This window comes from Muscardinus avellanarius (genome assembly GCF_963383645.1).
Source record: "Muscardinus avellanarius genome assembly, chromosome: 13".
Taxonomy (NCBI): Eukaryota; Metazoa; Chordata; class Mammalia; order Rodentia; family Gliridae; genus Muscardinus; species Muscardinus avellanarius.
In genome coordinates, this window is record NC_137799.1 from 52,651,820 (window position 1) to 52,667,291 (window position 15,472).

The 15,472-nt window shown below is 42.5% G+C and overlaps 2 protein-coding genes across 2 annotated transcripts; both read right to left on the bottom strand.

Annotated features, from left to right (window-relative positions):
• Nucleotides 1-857: 857 nt before the first annotated feature.
• Nucleotides 858-6,054, bottom strand: LOC308272196 (interferon alpha-4-like; the record flags this gene model as incomplete). Its single annotated transcript, XM_080708963.1, has 2 exons — nt 858-1,533; nt 6,050-6,054. 2 exons carry the CDS (start codon nt 6,052-6,054, stop codon nt 858-860), a joined length of 681 nt encoding a protein of 226 aa, XP_080565089.1.
• Nucleotides 6,055-7,184: 1,130 nt separating this feature from the next.
• Nucleotides 7,185-7,757, bottom strand: LOC308272198 (interferon alpha-2-like; the record flags this gene model as incomplete). The annotated part of the gene is made up of 1 exon (XM_080708964.1): nt 7,185-7,757. One exon carries the CDS (start codon nt 7,755-7,757, stop codon nt 7,185-7,187), a length of 573 nt encoding a protein of 190 aa, XP_080565090.1.
• Between the last annotated feature and the right edge of the window lie 7,715 nt (nt 7,758-15,472).

Here is a 15,472-nt window from a genome sequence, read left to right on the forward strand (position 1 = left end):
TGTATTTGGGCAGCTAAGTTGTTTATCAACTAAATTGCTTTAAGATCACACACAAGGTTTTTATCTTCTCTGTCTCTAGGCAGGATTTCAAGGGTAAACAATTACTTTGAACTGAGCTACTTTACCGGAGTTAATGGCTTAACCTAAATTAGTGATAGAAATGAGGGTCGGAGGCCATTTGTGATTGCTGCAGCTGGAATGCTATCACAGCGTCTGAGTTCTGGCCAGTTTTTCATTATTTTTGAGCAAAGCCAAGGACGTTTAGACAAATTATTAGAGAATTTATTTCCACGGACTCAATTTCATAGTCCTGATCTCACATCACTGGAGCAATTCGTGTAGAGAGTTAAAAGGAATCATTACCAAGAAAATAATAGTCATGAAGGGTATCTAAAAGGGGGGGGGGTACTTTGGCCAGAGACGACACCTCCTTCTCGGGGCTTGTTGCCGATTAACTATGTGGAGTGGGGTCTCAACACATAGATGCCGAGGCGGCAGGCGGTCTTGGCAATAATCAGGCATGAGTCTTTTTTAAAAAAATAAACATATAAGACACTTTTTACAGTTAGATTTTAATGAATAAAACAAAATGTACTTCTGCGAACAGTATATTATGATATATCAGATATATTATAAAGGTACACATAAGATTATATAAATAAAATAATTTATATCTTATAAATAGTACAATAAATATTTAAATAGACAGTTATCTTAATTATAACATATAAGGAGTAACTTGTAACTTAATATTCTCCAAAACATTTGGCAAATTGATAGATTTTTGTGTCATGATTTTAACAGAAATATGTGTCATTGAAAAGGCAGAATTGTGGAAGTGTGATGCAGTGAGATCTTCAGTGAGAGTCACTGTCCTGTGGACCAGGTCTCACTCCTTGCTCCTCAGTCCTCCCTGCAAGTTTGCTGATGCAGACAAGGATCTCATGACCTCTGCTCTGACCCCTCCCAGGCACAGGGGACATATTGTGCCATCTCAGGTAGAGAGTGATCCTCTGGAAGTAGCTCCTCACAGCCATCAGGGTAGGCTCTGCCACCCCCACCTGCTGCATCTCACAGGCCTCCAGCTCACTCAGCTGCTGGTGCAGGTCAGCCAGGAGTTGGTGCAGGAGGGTCTCCTCCCAAGCAGCAGAGGACTCCTGTGTGCTGAAGAGGTCGAAGACCTGCTGGGTCACCTCCTGCAGGACACACAAGGCTTGAGGCTCCTGCACCTGCTTGCTGTGAAAGTGCTGCTGGGGGAAGCCAAAGTCCTTTCTGTAGTTCCTGCAGGAGTACAGGAGCCTTGTCCTCAGTTGTGTGAGGAGGGTCAGAGCTGACTGGTCTTGTGTGTCAGGAGCAGCCAGGCCCAGGTTATAGTTGTGAGTCAGGTCCCATGCCAGAGAGCAGGTGGCCTTGCAGCTGAGCAGCCCCAGGGCCAGCAGGCAGCAAAGGGCGAGGCCATTGTGGATCTTGCAGATGCTGCTGGCCTGGCTGAGGTGGGTGATCGTGAACCTTTTCTCCAGGTTCCATGAGGACCTTGCTTTGTGCACAGTTTTTATATGGGAACCATTATACTTTCCATTTTCTGAATGCCCTCCCCTTACTTTCTACTTCTGTTTCTGCTTTCCTTTATGCATTCTCTACTTGTCATTTGAGAACTTTCTGCAACAATTTTGGTTTTGGTTGTTGCTTCCCCTTCCTCTGCTTCCCCCATCAGAGACTATTTTTTTAGAAATATATTTCTCATTGGGGATTCTATTAAATTTTATAGCACATTTATACTCTATATCAATATATGTCATATCTCTATCTCTGTTTTGTACATTAGTTGTGATCTTCCCCATTTTTATTAAGTGCAGAGTTTATAAAGGTACTAAATAATATATTTAAAGTAAAATGTATAAACTATTATCATTTAACTAATATCCTAAATAATCTGAAGTTCCTTTTGTTTTCTATTTTCACTCTGTCTTCTACATATGAGAGAAAAATACAACCCTTGGCTTTTGAGACTGGCTGATCCCACACAGCATAATATTCTCTAGTTCCATCCATTTTGCTGCAAATGACATAATTTGTTTCTTTATGACTGAGTAAAATTCCTTTCAGTGTAAAATTCCATGTGCGTATGCAAATTGTACACGTATATGAAATTCCATTTCTTGCCACAGTTTCCCTGTGCATTCTATTGTTGAAGGATACCTTCCTTTATTCATAATTAGGCTATTGTAAACTACATTGTTATAAACATGAGTATGCATGTATCATTATAGTATTCTAACTTCAATTCCTTTGAGAAGATACCATGAAGTGGTGTGGCCAGGTCATACGGTCATTCCATTCATAGTGTCTGAGGAACATGCATAGTGATCTCCAAAGTGGTTGCACTAATTTTCAACCCTATCCTCTTAATTATGAAGTCAAGCAATGTTAGGTAGTAGGAGTGCATCTGTAAAATGGCAACCCAAAATTTTCCTGACTTTTCTTGCAGTTCCATATTTAGACGTGCAGGCTCCCCTGCATCCTGGTGTAACACAATATACAGAGGAAGTGATGGGTGTGAAGGCTCTGGGCCACTGAGCAGGCAGGACTCATCGTGACCTATTTCCTCCCCCACAGAGCTGTACAGTGTCCAAAGAGTTCATGTCCTGCTCAAATCTGGGAGTATTTTCCCTTTCTGAGATACACACACCAAGTAAATGGACTCCTATAACATTGAGGTCAGTTCTTTCTAGATAACAGCCTATTTTTGCTCTAAAGAAAAACTTCTGCCAGGAGACAGAATTCTTCAGAGGGAAGATCTCCAGTCTTGATTCTGTCTTTGTGGTCTTGGCCACAAAGTGGTCTGCTCTCTCCTGTAATAGTTCTCAGAGAAAGTGAACTCTGCTTTCTGTTTCCTTTTATCTCCCCCCCACCCAGAGCTATTGTTACATCACTGTAACAAGGAAAATATTTACCAGGAGGTGGGAAAGCCTCTCAAATGGGGATTTCAAGCAAATCTAGAACTTTCACTGGTCTTTTGCTTTTAGCTGGTTTCTGTGTACAGCTCAGAAAAAACTGACAGCCAGAAACCAGGATGGAACAGGAAGCAGCTGTGGGTGAGCTGGGAGGTTACTGGGCTGTGAGTGAGGAGAGCAGCTGGGGATTTCTACACTGGGGCGGGAGGAGGCTACTGTGAATGGGGTAGGAGAATGGCGTCCAGGAAAGTAAAGAGAAAGAGGAAGTGGTAGGTGTCAGCATCCACCAATGAAATATGTGTGTCTAACACATGCACACATATGTATATATTATGAATAGTGTATCACTACTGTATATTTTACACTATTTTATGTATTATTCACACAAATACACACACATATATATATATATATGTAAATATACACATATATATGAGTGTTCTACTTCAGTTTTTAAATACTGATCCCTATACAAAGATGTTATAAATGTGAACATGATATGTGAAGAGTTCTATTTAAATGAAATATACAATATGACATTCACAAGGTAGATGTATGAATAGGAATTTATTAGAGCCCTTAGCTTGTAGTCAGTTATCTTAAATTCTTTTTTTTTTTTTTTTTTTGGTGGTACTGGGGTTCCTGGAAACACTTCTACCTCCAGGCTACACTCCCAGACCTATATTATATTTTTATTTGGAAACAAGGTCTCTTAAGCCCAGCAAGGCTGGTTTTGAACCAGCATGATTCTCCTGTCTCCACCTCCAAAGCTTGCGCCACCACACCCAGCATAAATTCTTGATCTCATTATTCAAAATTCTCTGCCATTGCCAACTCTAGTTTTGATGCTTACTGTCTTTTTAAATATGTTTCCCCCATGTAATATTATTGTAGGCTTCTGTTTAAAGCCATACGTGATGTGCTGCGTAAAAGAAGCTGAAGGAAATCAGGCTCTAGTGTGAGGTTTTGTGTCCATCTTGGTAGGAGTTGGTCTGTGTTTACTATTGCTGTGGCTGTAGGTTTCAGAGCCTAACATTTCCACTGAATCCTTGCATTCCTGCCCCCGTTTCTTTGTTGTTTTTTCCTGGAGTCTTCTTTTTATTTATTTCTTTATTTATTTTTATTTATTTATTTATTCATTTATTTATTTATTTATTTATTTATTTATTTATTTATTTATTTATTGCGGGCCTGGGGATGGAACCCAGGGGCATTTTGACCTCCAAGCTACACCCCTTGCCTGTTTTTTATTCTTTATTTTGAAACCGAGTCTCGCTGAGTTGCAGAGGGCCTGACTAAGCTGAGGATGTCCGCGAACCGAGATCCTCCAGGTCTCAGCCTTCTGAATTCTGGGATTACAAGAGTGTGTCACCACACCTGGCTTGGAGTCTTCCTTTTAAATAACCTCTGACAGTTCCTAGTTTTTTTATTTTTTATTTTTTTATTTTTGGTGGTACTGGGGTTCCTGGAAGTCCTTCTACCTCCGGGCTATACTCCCAGACCTATTTTTACATTTTTATTTGGAAACAGGGTCTCCTAAACCAGCGTGCGCGGCTGGCTTGGAACCTGCACGATCCTCCTGTCTCTGCCTCCCAAGCGTGGGGATTACAAGCATGCACCACCACACCCGGAGAGTGTGTGACTTTTGTAGGAGTTAAAGAGAGTCATTTCCTGCTCTCCATCCTTACTTCTTCATCTCTTTGCAAATTTGATGATGAACAGAATGATCTCATGATTTCCACTCCAACAATTTCCCAGGCAAGTCTCTATTTCTTCTCCTTCAGATGCAGGTGGATTCCTTTGGAAGACCTGTTCACCTGTTCAGTGAAGTCCTGTCTTCCTGAGAATTCTCATGTCTGCTCTCTGCACCAAGCAGATATGATGTCCTCCAGATGCTGAGGAGTTCAGTGTGGAGTTAAAGCAGTAGGATGGCCTTCAGGCTTCAGAGGAAGAGGATGGAGATCTGCTGCAGCATCCCATGCAGGTCAGACCAGCCTGGGCCTTCAGGTACTGGGTGCTATGTGCCATCCTGGGAGAACCTGGAGTCACTTCTGTGCTTCAGACACAAGGAAGGAGAGGTTCTCTTTATTTGGCTCAGAAGCATTCCTTCCTGTGGACCAGTGTATAACTCAGAGGCAGTTCAAGGTCAGCACTTGAACCATTAGAAGTGGAGGTCTTGGAAAAGCTGGTATTCTGGATGAGGTGTGAGTCTCAGCCTGAGATTTTCTGAAGGACTTTTCCATACCTTAGATAGGGACATATATAGTGTCACAATATTCTCTTATCTGATCCATCCTGCATCCTATTTCAGAATGGTTTCTACTGATTACCTTTAGCAAAACACTTGGTTATTAGTAGAAATGCTAAAAATAGCAAGTTTGGGAGAAACAGTGGAGAAAAGAGATCCTTCCACATTATTGGTAGGAATGTAAGTTAGTACAGACATTATTAAAAACTATATAGAAACTTCAGAAAAAATTAAAATAGAGCTATGATATGATCTAGCAAAACCAATATGGGGTCTATTTCTAAAGGGCATGAAATTAGCATGTCTAAGAGACATCTGCCTTCCCATGCTCATTGCTGCTCTATGCATGATAGTCAAGACAGGGAAACAGCCTGAGTGTTCATCAGCTGAGAAAGGTACCAAGAAAATGTGGTGCAATACACAATGGAATACTATGCAGCCAAAAATTGAGAATCTGACATTTGCATCAACATGTCATTACGTTGAATGAAAATGAGTCAGAAAAAAAGGAATACTGCATGATCTTATTCATAGGTGCAACCTAACCCAAAATACTTTATTTCATAGAAGTTGGGATGAAAGGGGTTAGCAGAAACTAAGGAGAATAAAAAGAGGGTGGAGATTCGTCTCTGGGACTTGGGAGGGAGAGACCTGAAATGGACACGCAAACAGCTGCCTGATGAGCAGCTTCCCTGAAAAGAAAACACGGACAATTGCCTGATGGGCAACTGACAACTTTATTCTCTAGGACTAAGTTTTTATACCCTTTTTCAGATATGCTAAAATCATGACTTCATGAGAAAGAAAACATCAACGTACAATACAGAGTGATTGATATAGAACATACGTCATGTGCTTACAAAATACAATTATTAAAGGGAAATTACAAGAGCAAGGGGGAACAAAGAGACCTGGTTAAAGATGATTAAAAGTGTGATTGTGGCCAACTCCCATTCTCACCGGTGGTCCAGGGTCATGAAATTCCGGAAAGACCAGGAGTCACCCAGAGTCTCGGATAGTTTGGCCTTTCGCCAAACCACCTTAACTCTCTCGGAACCTTTCGTTCCTCAGGCTTCGTTCATGTCCTCCATCAAAGAGAAGGAGGGATGAAAACAAGTGTATCAATGTGACCTAAGGGACAATTGTGTGGAAACAAAAATTTCTGGTGTGCTGTGCACATTATCATAATTCTACATGACAATAATTGACAGGACAACTGGACATTTTGGGGGGGCTGAGGATTGAACCAGGAGCATTCTACCTCCGAACTACATCCTCAGCCCTATTTTTGAATTTTTAATTTGGAAACAAAACTTCGCTAAGTTGCTGAGGCTGACTTTGTACCTGTTGTGTCAGCTTCCCAAGTCCTGGGATTTCGTGTGTGTGCTGCCACACCCAGCTGTACTGTACATTTCAAAAAAATAGAAGAAGGAATTTGGGGGCTTTTGCAATAATAAAATGAAATAACTGTTAAAAAATGAATATGTTCAACATGCTTTACATCACACCATGTATTCATAGGCTGAATACAATATTGATCTCAATTAATGTGCATAATTTTTCTGTTTTTCTGTATCAAGTAGAAGTTAAATTAAAACATTAAAAGAAATAAAAGGAATTAACAGACACAGGAAGCTTACTATAATAAAATTTTAATGAGCAGAGAAAAATAAATTGATAAAATATAAGGTAAATATACTGTTATATAAACCACAACCTAAGGTATAATATACTTATAAAAATAATTTAAAATTTATAAATAGTTATATAAATTAACACTTAAATAGAGACATTTGCATGGATGTAAGAGACAAGTGTCTGTAGAATCAAATGCAGTACTCCTTAATAGTCCTGAAAACATCTGTTATATTGATGAAATTCACATGATAATTACAAAAGAAAGTAGAGTCTTTGAAAAGGCAGAATTGTGGAAGTGTGATGCAGTGAGATCTTCAGTCAGTCACTGTCCTGTGGACCAGGTCTCACTCCTTGCTCCTCAGTCCTCCCTGCACGTTTGCTGATGCAGACAAGGATCTCATGACCTCTGCTCTGACCACCTCCCAGGCACAGGGGACATACTTGTGCCGTCTCAGGTAGAGAGTGATCCTCTGGAAGTAGCTCCTCACAGCCATCAGGGCGGGCTCTGCCACCCCCACCTGCTGCATCTCACAGGCCTCCAGCTCACTCAGCTGCTGGTGCAGGTCAGCCAGGAGTTGGTGCAGGAGGGTCTCCTCCCAAGCGGCAGAGGACTCCTGTGTGCTGAAGAGGTCGAAGACGTGCTGGGTCACCTCCTGCAGGACACACAAGGCTTGAGGCTCCTGCCCCTGCTTGCTGTGAAAGTGCTGCTGGGGGAATCCAAAGTCCTTTCTGTAGTTCCTGCAGGAATACAGGGGCCTTGTCCTCAGTTGTGTGAGGAGGGTCAGAGCTGACTGGTCTTGTGTGTCAGGAGCAGCCAGGCCCAGGTTATAGTTGTGAGTCAGGTCCCATGCCAGAGAGCAGGTTGCCTTGCAGCTGAGCAGCCCCAGGGCCAGCAGGACAGCAAAGGGCGAGGCCATTGTGGATCTTGCAGATGCTGCTGGCCTGGCTGAGGTGGGATATCGTGAACCTTCCTCCAGGTTCCATGAAGACCTTGCTTTGTGCACAGTTTTTATATGGAACCATTATACTTTCCATTTTCTGAATGCCCTTCTCTTACTTTCTACTTCTGTTTTTGCTTTCTGGTATGCATTCTCTAGTTGGGTTTTAGGCATTATTTTTTCCCTCTTTTGCTTTTATTATTGTTACTCAACCTCCTGGCATTCCCCTTAGAGCCTTTTGAGAAATTTCTTCTTTTTTTTTTTTCTTTTTGTAGTACGGAGGATGAAAGCCAGGGGCATTCCACCTTCGAGTTATATCCTCAGCCCTATTTTTAATTCTTTATTTTGAAACAGGGTCTCACTGAGTTGCAAAGGGCATCACCGAGGAGCTGAGTCTGTTTGTGAACCGCGATCCTCTGGTCTCAGCCTCCCAAATGCTGGGATTACAAGCCTGTGCCACCATGCCCAGCTAAGAAAAATTTATTCTTAATTAAAATTTCCATTAAATTTTATTGCCATTCTAGAATGTATGTATGTGTGTGTGTGTGTGTGTGTGTGTGTGTGTGTGTATATATGTATAATATCTACATCTCAGTACTTTGAAGATGAAATTATACTTTTATGTAATTCAGTTAAGAATGAGAAACTTAGCTATAAACCATACCTATATGTTATTTGTATTGAATTTAATTTTATACCTAAATTTGAGAATCTTCTGTAGTTCAGTTTCTAAACTTTAATAAATTGCAATCTATTCAATTGTATTGATGATTTTACATTTCAAAAATATTATATCAACTTAATGTTATGCTTTAAAATGATTTAAAACTTTAAAAAATGGGTTGAATTTGGGAGAAATGGGAAGTGGATATTTAATAGTTACCAACTTTCAGTTTAGCAAAATAAAACACTTATAAAGTTGTGCAACAGCGTGACTATCCCTAGCACTCCTGAAGTGTGAGCTACAAAATGGCTATGATGACAAAGTTTATGTTGATTTTATTTTACCAGTCATTATCATTTTAATTTCCATTAAATGTTTGTGGGGTATGAAAGTAAAATTAGGTTCATGTATATACTGTGTAATGATCATTTAGATTAATTAGCATTTTCTTAACCTCAAATATTATCATCCATGCGTTGGAACACATCAAACTCTTTTGTTCTAGTTATAGTATACAATTGATCTTGTTAAAGATTAATTTTGTAAAATTAACTGTTGTAGTTTATACTTACCATAGACTCTTAGAGCTACTTCTCTCCCTTTACCTTTTCATCTACCTTCTCTCAGTCGTCCCCCCACCTCCCTTCCTGACATCTAGTAAGCTTCTGTTCTCTCTATTTCTATGTGATCCACATTTTCAGCCTCACAATGACTGAGAACATGGGGAATTTGTCTTTCTGTGCTCAGCTATTTTACTTAAGATGATGTTATGAATTTTTTCCACATTGCTACCAGTAACAGTTCTTTATTTAATGGCTGAATAATATTTCATTGTGTGTATATATCACACTTGTTTTACCCATTCATCTACTGACAGACATCAGATCCAGGAGCATAGAGCTTTTCCTCTGGCCTCAAACTGCACACTCAGCCACAGTTGGGAAAGCCTCCATGCTCCGGCAACATCGATGGCTGCCTGGGCTTTGGGATAGTAGCCCAGTGCCATCAGTGCTCAGTGGGCTTGCTTCACAAGGAACCGCAGCTCCTGTCACCCTCTCAATAGGTTCCATTGGGTTTTTCTTTATAAGACAAGACAAGAAGTGAGTTTTTGTTTGTCTCTCCCTTTGTTTGATTCCCAAAGACTGCATCATCACCATCTGTCTTTATGATAAACCCTCACAGGCTGAGATAGAATTGCCTGCATGCTACTCAAGTTGATGTTTGGTTCTAATCTTTTCTTAGGAGCTGGGTGCTCTTAGTTCTATGAATCTAATCCTCAGCAGCGCTGCCAAACTGTAAACGCCTTCTCAGTGCAGAGCACCTGAACTGGAAAGGAAGAAAGAGAAGTGATCTGCCATCATTCTCTTCTCATGTGTAAGATAAATAAATGAATTTTCACAAATGTTTTAGTAGTTGTTGGATATTGTGATCTTCTAATACACACATTACTAATATCTGTGCTGCTAGGCAGGTTTGATTCTTCTTGATCAATGCACTCAAATACCAGCTTGGCACCATTCTGTACAAGTATTGTTTTCATTTTATTGCATTGTTTTAGTTATTTTATTAGTGCACTGAAATTATACATTAAAGTGATACATTCATCTAGGCACACAACATTTTTGGTGTGTTTTAGTGTTTGTTATTTAAAGAGGCTGAATTACTAATGGAATTCATTTCTTTGGGTTGCATTGAACCAAAGAATAGGTTTCCTATTGAACTTTGATGATTGGCTGAGTCTTAGGAGGAAACACATGTTCACATCAGTTGATAGACTAACACTAAATTCTTCCAAATACCCTGCAGGCCAGGTGTTCTCAGCTCCATTCATGCAGGGGACACGGATTATTGGCCTTTTCTTCATGGGAGAAGTCTAACTCTCAGCCTCCTCTCCAGTCTCCTCTCCTTCTGAGTTGGGAATGTCTGGACGGTTGTCAATGCTGCTCATTCATATCACTCCATTTGCTTAGAACTGTCCATGTCCAGAGACACTTGAGCATCCCTGTTCTCCTTCCATGTTATCAGGCAGCTGCAGGCTCTTTCAGCGGCATGTTTCTAGATGTTCACTTTTGTGTTTTGACAAATGCACAGTTGTGCCTGGTGCAGTCCGCTCCTAGTGGAATCAGAAAGTAGAAGCATTGCATAGTGGCATATAAAATCTCCTGCATTCTTAACCAGCTCCCTGAGTGCGGGTGTATGACCCTGTAGAGCTACATCATAGAACTTTTTCATATAATATAAAAGTAATGTGAGTATAACAAAAAAAATTGCATTAAGAGAAGGTAAGCAGCAAGCAAAGAATGGAAGAGGTCTTGATACTTGCAACCTGTAAGCATTACAAAGACAGTCAAGTTTATCAAAAAATTGTCCAGGGAGCCCTGATCCTTGACTAGTTCCCTCAGAAGTGGGGGAGGAGAAAGAAAGGCATGTGATTGAAATCTTTTCACAGGGAAACTGGGGCCTCTAAACCAGCAACAGGAGAAAGTATATGTGAAGTTTGGGTCCCATCCTGGGCAGAGGGTTGAGGGGCCCCAGCTGAAGTGAAGCCTCTTCCCCCACCTGCACTTCTCACAGTCACTTCCTGATGAACGTCACCAACCTGCTGGGAAGATTGGCTGCTCCCTCCTGGTCCTCCTGGCAGAGCTGTATGGTCCAGGGGCAGCCCTGCCTCCTCTCACATCCTGTGTTTCTCCTTGTGCTCTGAGGACAAGTCCTGGCAGCTAATACCAGCCGATCCACACTCAGAGTAACAGTGATGCTCCCTTCTGATCTTACAGTCAAGGGACAGGATCTGAGGGTAAAAGGGGAGTTGAAAAACTAACAAGTTACATTTAAAAAAGTCTTAATGCACACCAAACAGAACACTTTCCCTGAGCCCCCTGTGGCTCCACAGCCAGGTGGGCAGATCCCGCCTCAACCCATGTGCCCTACAGAATGTGGAGGGTGTGATGGGCCAGGGGCTCTGGGCCACTGAGCAGGCTGGCAGCAGGGAAGCACCCTGACCTTTTCTCTGCCTACAGAGTTGTCCTCTGTCCAAAGAACCCACGACCTGCCTGAGGCTGGGAGCATTTACCCTGTTTGAGATGCAAACGGCAAGGAAAGGGGTTCATCCCAGTACTGGGGTCAGATCGTTTCAAGAAAGAGAGCCTCCCTAGTTTAGCTCTGAGAAAACAAACAAACAAGCAAACAAACAAAAAGTCATGGAAGGAGACAGACTGGCCTAAACCAGAGACACCAGCTCTCCACAGTTGCCCCTGTCTTCATCGTCCTGGCCAGTAGGTGGTTCTAGGTCTTTTAAATTTTGTAATGTCCCAGAGGAAAATAGATCTTGCTTTCTGTTTTCTTTTGGCTGCCGCTACTGTTACATCACTGTAACAGGGACATCCCCTCTAACCAAAATTCATCACAGAGGGAGATAAAAATATGCTTACATGAAAGTTTCTGACACACAAGAACTTTCACTCAATTTTTGCTTTTCGATTTCCACTTTCAGGGGAAATTGATGGCCAGAAACCAGAAGGGAAGAGAGAACAGCTGTGTGTATGCGCAGGGCAGGTTAGGGAGGAGTGGACAACAGTGCCGTGGGGTTTCCAGAGCACGGCGAATACAACCATTGTGACCTCCTTATGACAGAGTGTGACACTGAAGAACAGGGAGGAAAGGGGGAGCGGGCCAGGATCAGAGTCAGCAAGGGAAGGCTAAACAGGTGTCACTGCAGGTTGGGAGGCTGACTTCTTACCCAGACACTGCTGCAAGCTGCATCTGCAAGACAGCCCTGTCCTCCACGGGAAGGGTGACTATTCTTCAGCCTTCTCCAGAAATCTTCAAGAATTACATTTTTTGTATCATGTTTTTGCAGTTAGCTACTAAGAAATGTGTGAGAGGGTTCACTATTTTTAAATGTCTGTTTACTTATAGAGTAACCATTATTCTTTGAGAGTCCTATTTATTCTCTCTACCTCCTCTGAACTTTGGGGCCCGTAAGCACAATGTAATTTTCAATCAGTATTAATGTCCTTGCCAAATTTTGAGAGATGGCAGCCGTGAAGGCAGGGACATAGGGACATGGTTGGAAACCAAAGTGAGGGGCAACCAAAACCTTGGAATTATCTCCTGAAGTACCTTTTTAGTAACAATAGTGGTGGTCTTGCACCACATGGGAAATGCCTCTACCCATCCAGTGAAAGTGTCTACAAGCATGTGGTTGGTTAGATCTCAGTAAAGTCCAGTTCCCAATGTTCACCAGGTACATTTCCCGGGCACAGACTCAAGCAGGGCCTGATGTTCCCTCTTTGTTTCACCTGTGCCCAAGTGGGGCATCTGGAGACCAGGTCTTTTACCAGCAAGTCCAGTTTAGGGATGTAGTACCTGGGTCTGAGAAGCTCACTGGTGCTTCTTGCCCCTTGGTGAGATGTCTGGTGGAGACAGGATATTAGCTCTCTTCCCAAGGTGGCAGGGAGGACAGGTCTTCTTTCAGGGAGGATCCGTCACTCCTCTGTTTCTGGTTGCCTCTTCCTGCTGTGCCCATGCTTCTTGCTCGGGGGCATATATAGGATTTAAAGACAGGCTTGGTTCTGGCATTGCCATCAGAACCTGAAGGGGCCCTACTGGTTCTAGGGCCACTTTGTGAGCTGCCGGGTCAGCTGCCCAGTGCCTCTTGCTTCTAGGGTGTCATTGTTTTAGATGTGCATTTGTAATAACAATGGAAACTTCTAGGGGAGACAAACTGTCTCTAGCAGTTCCAAAATTTTACCTTTTTGATTTCTTTTCCTGTGTATATGAGTCCTCTCTCCTGGTATAGAGCCCCATGTGCACAGGCCATTACAAAGGCATATTGGATCGGCTGTTGGCATAGATGGTGATAGCCTTTTCCTTTCCCCAGCAGAGTGCCTGGGTCAGGGCTATGAGTTCAGATTTTTTGTGCAGATGTTCCCCAGATGAGGGACTGGGCCCAGATGGTTTTCTTTTTAGTAACCACAGCTACTCTTGGATATTTGGTTCCATCCTGGACAAGGCTGTTTTGTGAGCAAAATTAAAAGCTCACAGTACCTCATCTGCATCAGCCCAGGGAACATCAGTTAGGTCTGATCTGATGGACTGGATTGAATCTTTACCTCTGTGCAGTCTTTACTCTGGCTCCCTGGATCTGCATCCACTGCTGGGTGACAAGTCCAAGAGGTTTCTTGAGCACTGAGACAGCTGCTCTTGTTTCTATCAGAAAATAGACAGGAGTGCCCCCAACATTTACTTTTACTGTGGACTCCTGGAGCCTCAAGGGAATGGAGCCATGGCCCTATCAGTCTTATTTGAGGTTGAAGACAGGGCATTTGTCCTTTTTGCCTCTCTGACGGCATTAATTTTTGTGTTTTTGGTTTTGTTTTTAATTTTTTTTTAAATTGGGGCATTGTAGTCGTACATCTTAATGGAGTACAAGATGGTAGAGACATACATGCACATATCACCCAATTAGCCCTACCCAATTCCCACCCCATTCCCTCCACCCTACCTCCTTCTCTCATTTGGCTTAGAGATTGGCTTTGAAATAAGTGCATTGATTTAATTCTCCTTTTTTCAGTGCTGGCCAGTGTCTCCCTCCAGTCTCTCTGAGGGCAGCCACCACTGCCCTAGACAATCCTTTATTTTGTTTTTCTTCTGTTGACTCCCTCTCATTAAATACCTTTTGGACTATATCTAACAACTAGAACCAGTTTATATCCTCAAACCCTTCTAACTTTTGTCACGTCTTATGTCTGGGACCAACTGAGTTACAAAGGCAGTTAAAAGCTCACTGGTTTTCTAGAGCATCTGGGTCCTCTGGAGTGAAAACATAATAAGCCTCCTGGAGGCACTCCAGGAACCCAGCAGGAGACTCCTGGGGGTCTTGTATAACCTCACTGACTTTAGAGAGATTTCTGGGTCTATTGGCTGCCACCCTCATGCCTCCCCATAATAACTGGCTATAGTTATCCAAATTCTCCTTACCTGTGTCTGAGTTGGGATTCCAGTCAGGCCTCTGGGATGGGAACACACATTTTACCTGTACCTCATGGCCTGGCAGAGAGCCAATTCCTGGTCCTAGGGCAAGTTTCTCACTTTCCAGTTTAATTTTGTCTTCCTCCTCTGCCATGAAGAGGGTGGCCAGGAACCGTTGGCAACCATCTCAGGTTAGCTGATGGGTATAGAAAGCCGTCTCGAGAGGACTAATGAGTCCCTGTGGTTTTTTGGAGAAATGAGGATTTGGGGTTTTATAAATCACTGATGGAGAACAGAACATACATAGACCATGTAAGAGTAACGCTCCTCCCTGCTGGTCTGTAGTTCAGATCCCACAGTGCGGGCTTCATGAAGGAAGAGGACAGGCACCGTCTAGACTTGCTGTGTCTCCCCATATGTGAAGCCTCCTTGGGTATGAAGTGGGGGTATAGGATTCATGGCTAAGGACATGGAGTCCTCATTTAGGGATCCCCGGCTGAAGTTCCAATAGAGGGACCACTGGGAACATAAGGTGGGGTAATATTGAGGTTCTCCAGCAGAGGTGGAAAAACTGGTAGATTCTTTTGTTTCCCAGTTGATACTGGCCTTTTTAGAGGAACTTGGTTTCCTAGAAAGAGGCACAAGCCTTAAGCCATGGGGATGGGTGCTGGTAGAAAAATAGCCAACGACCGGTGTAGGGGCACTGGTTGGCAGGCCCAGGGTTTCTCATGACCACATTCTAAACAGTTCCCACCATTTTGAGGTCCAGAGTTCCCTCACATCAAATGAAGGCCAATTAATTTCACAGAATGTTTAGAGTTTCCCTGCTGAGATGCAAATTCCATAATCCCTTTGGGCCTGGAAACCATCTTCCAAATGTCTTATCATGAATTTTAAGAGAGGTCTTTGGACAACTATTCCCAACTTCAAATCTTGGCCAATTCGAATTTTACTTATCCTAGACAGAAGAGTGAACGTTAGTAACAAGACAGACAACAGATAAAGATGCTGGCCAGCACACAGCTTATCACTCTCACAACCAAATCAAACCACTTAA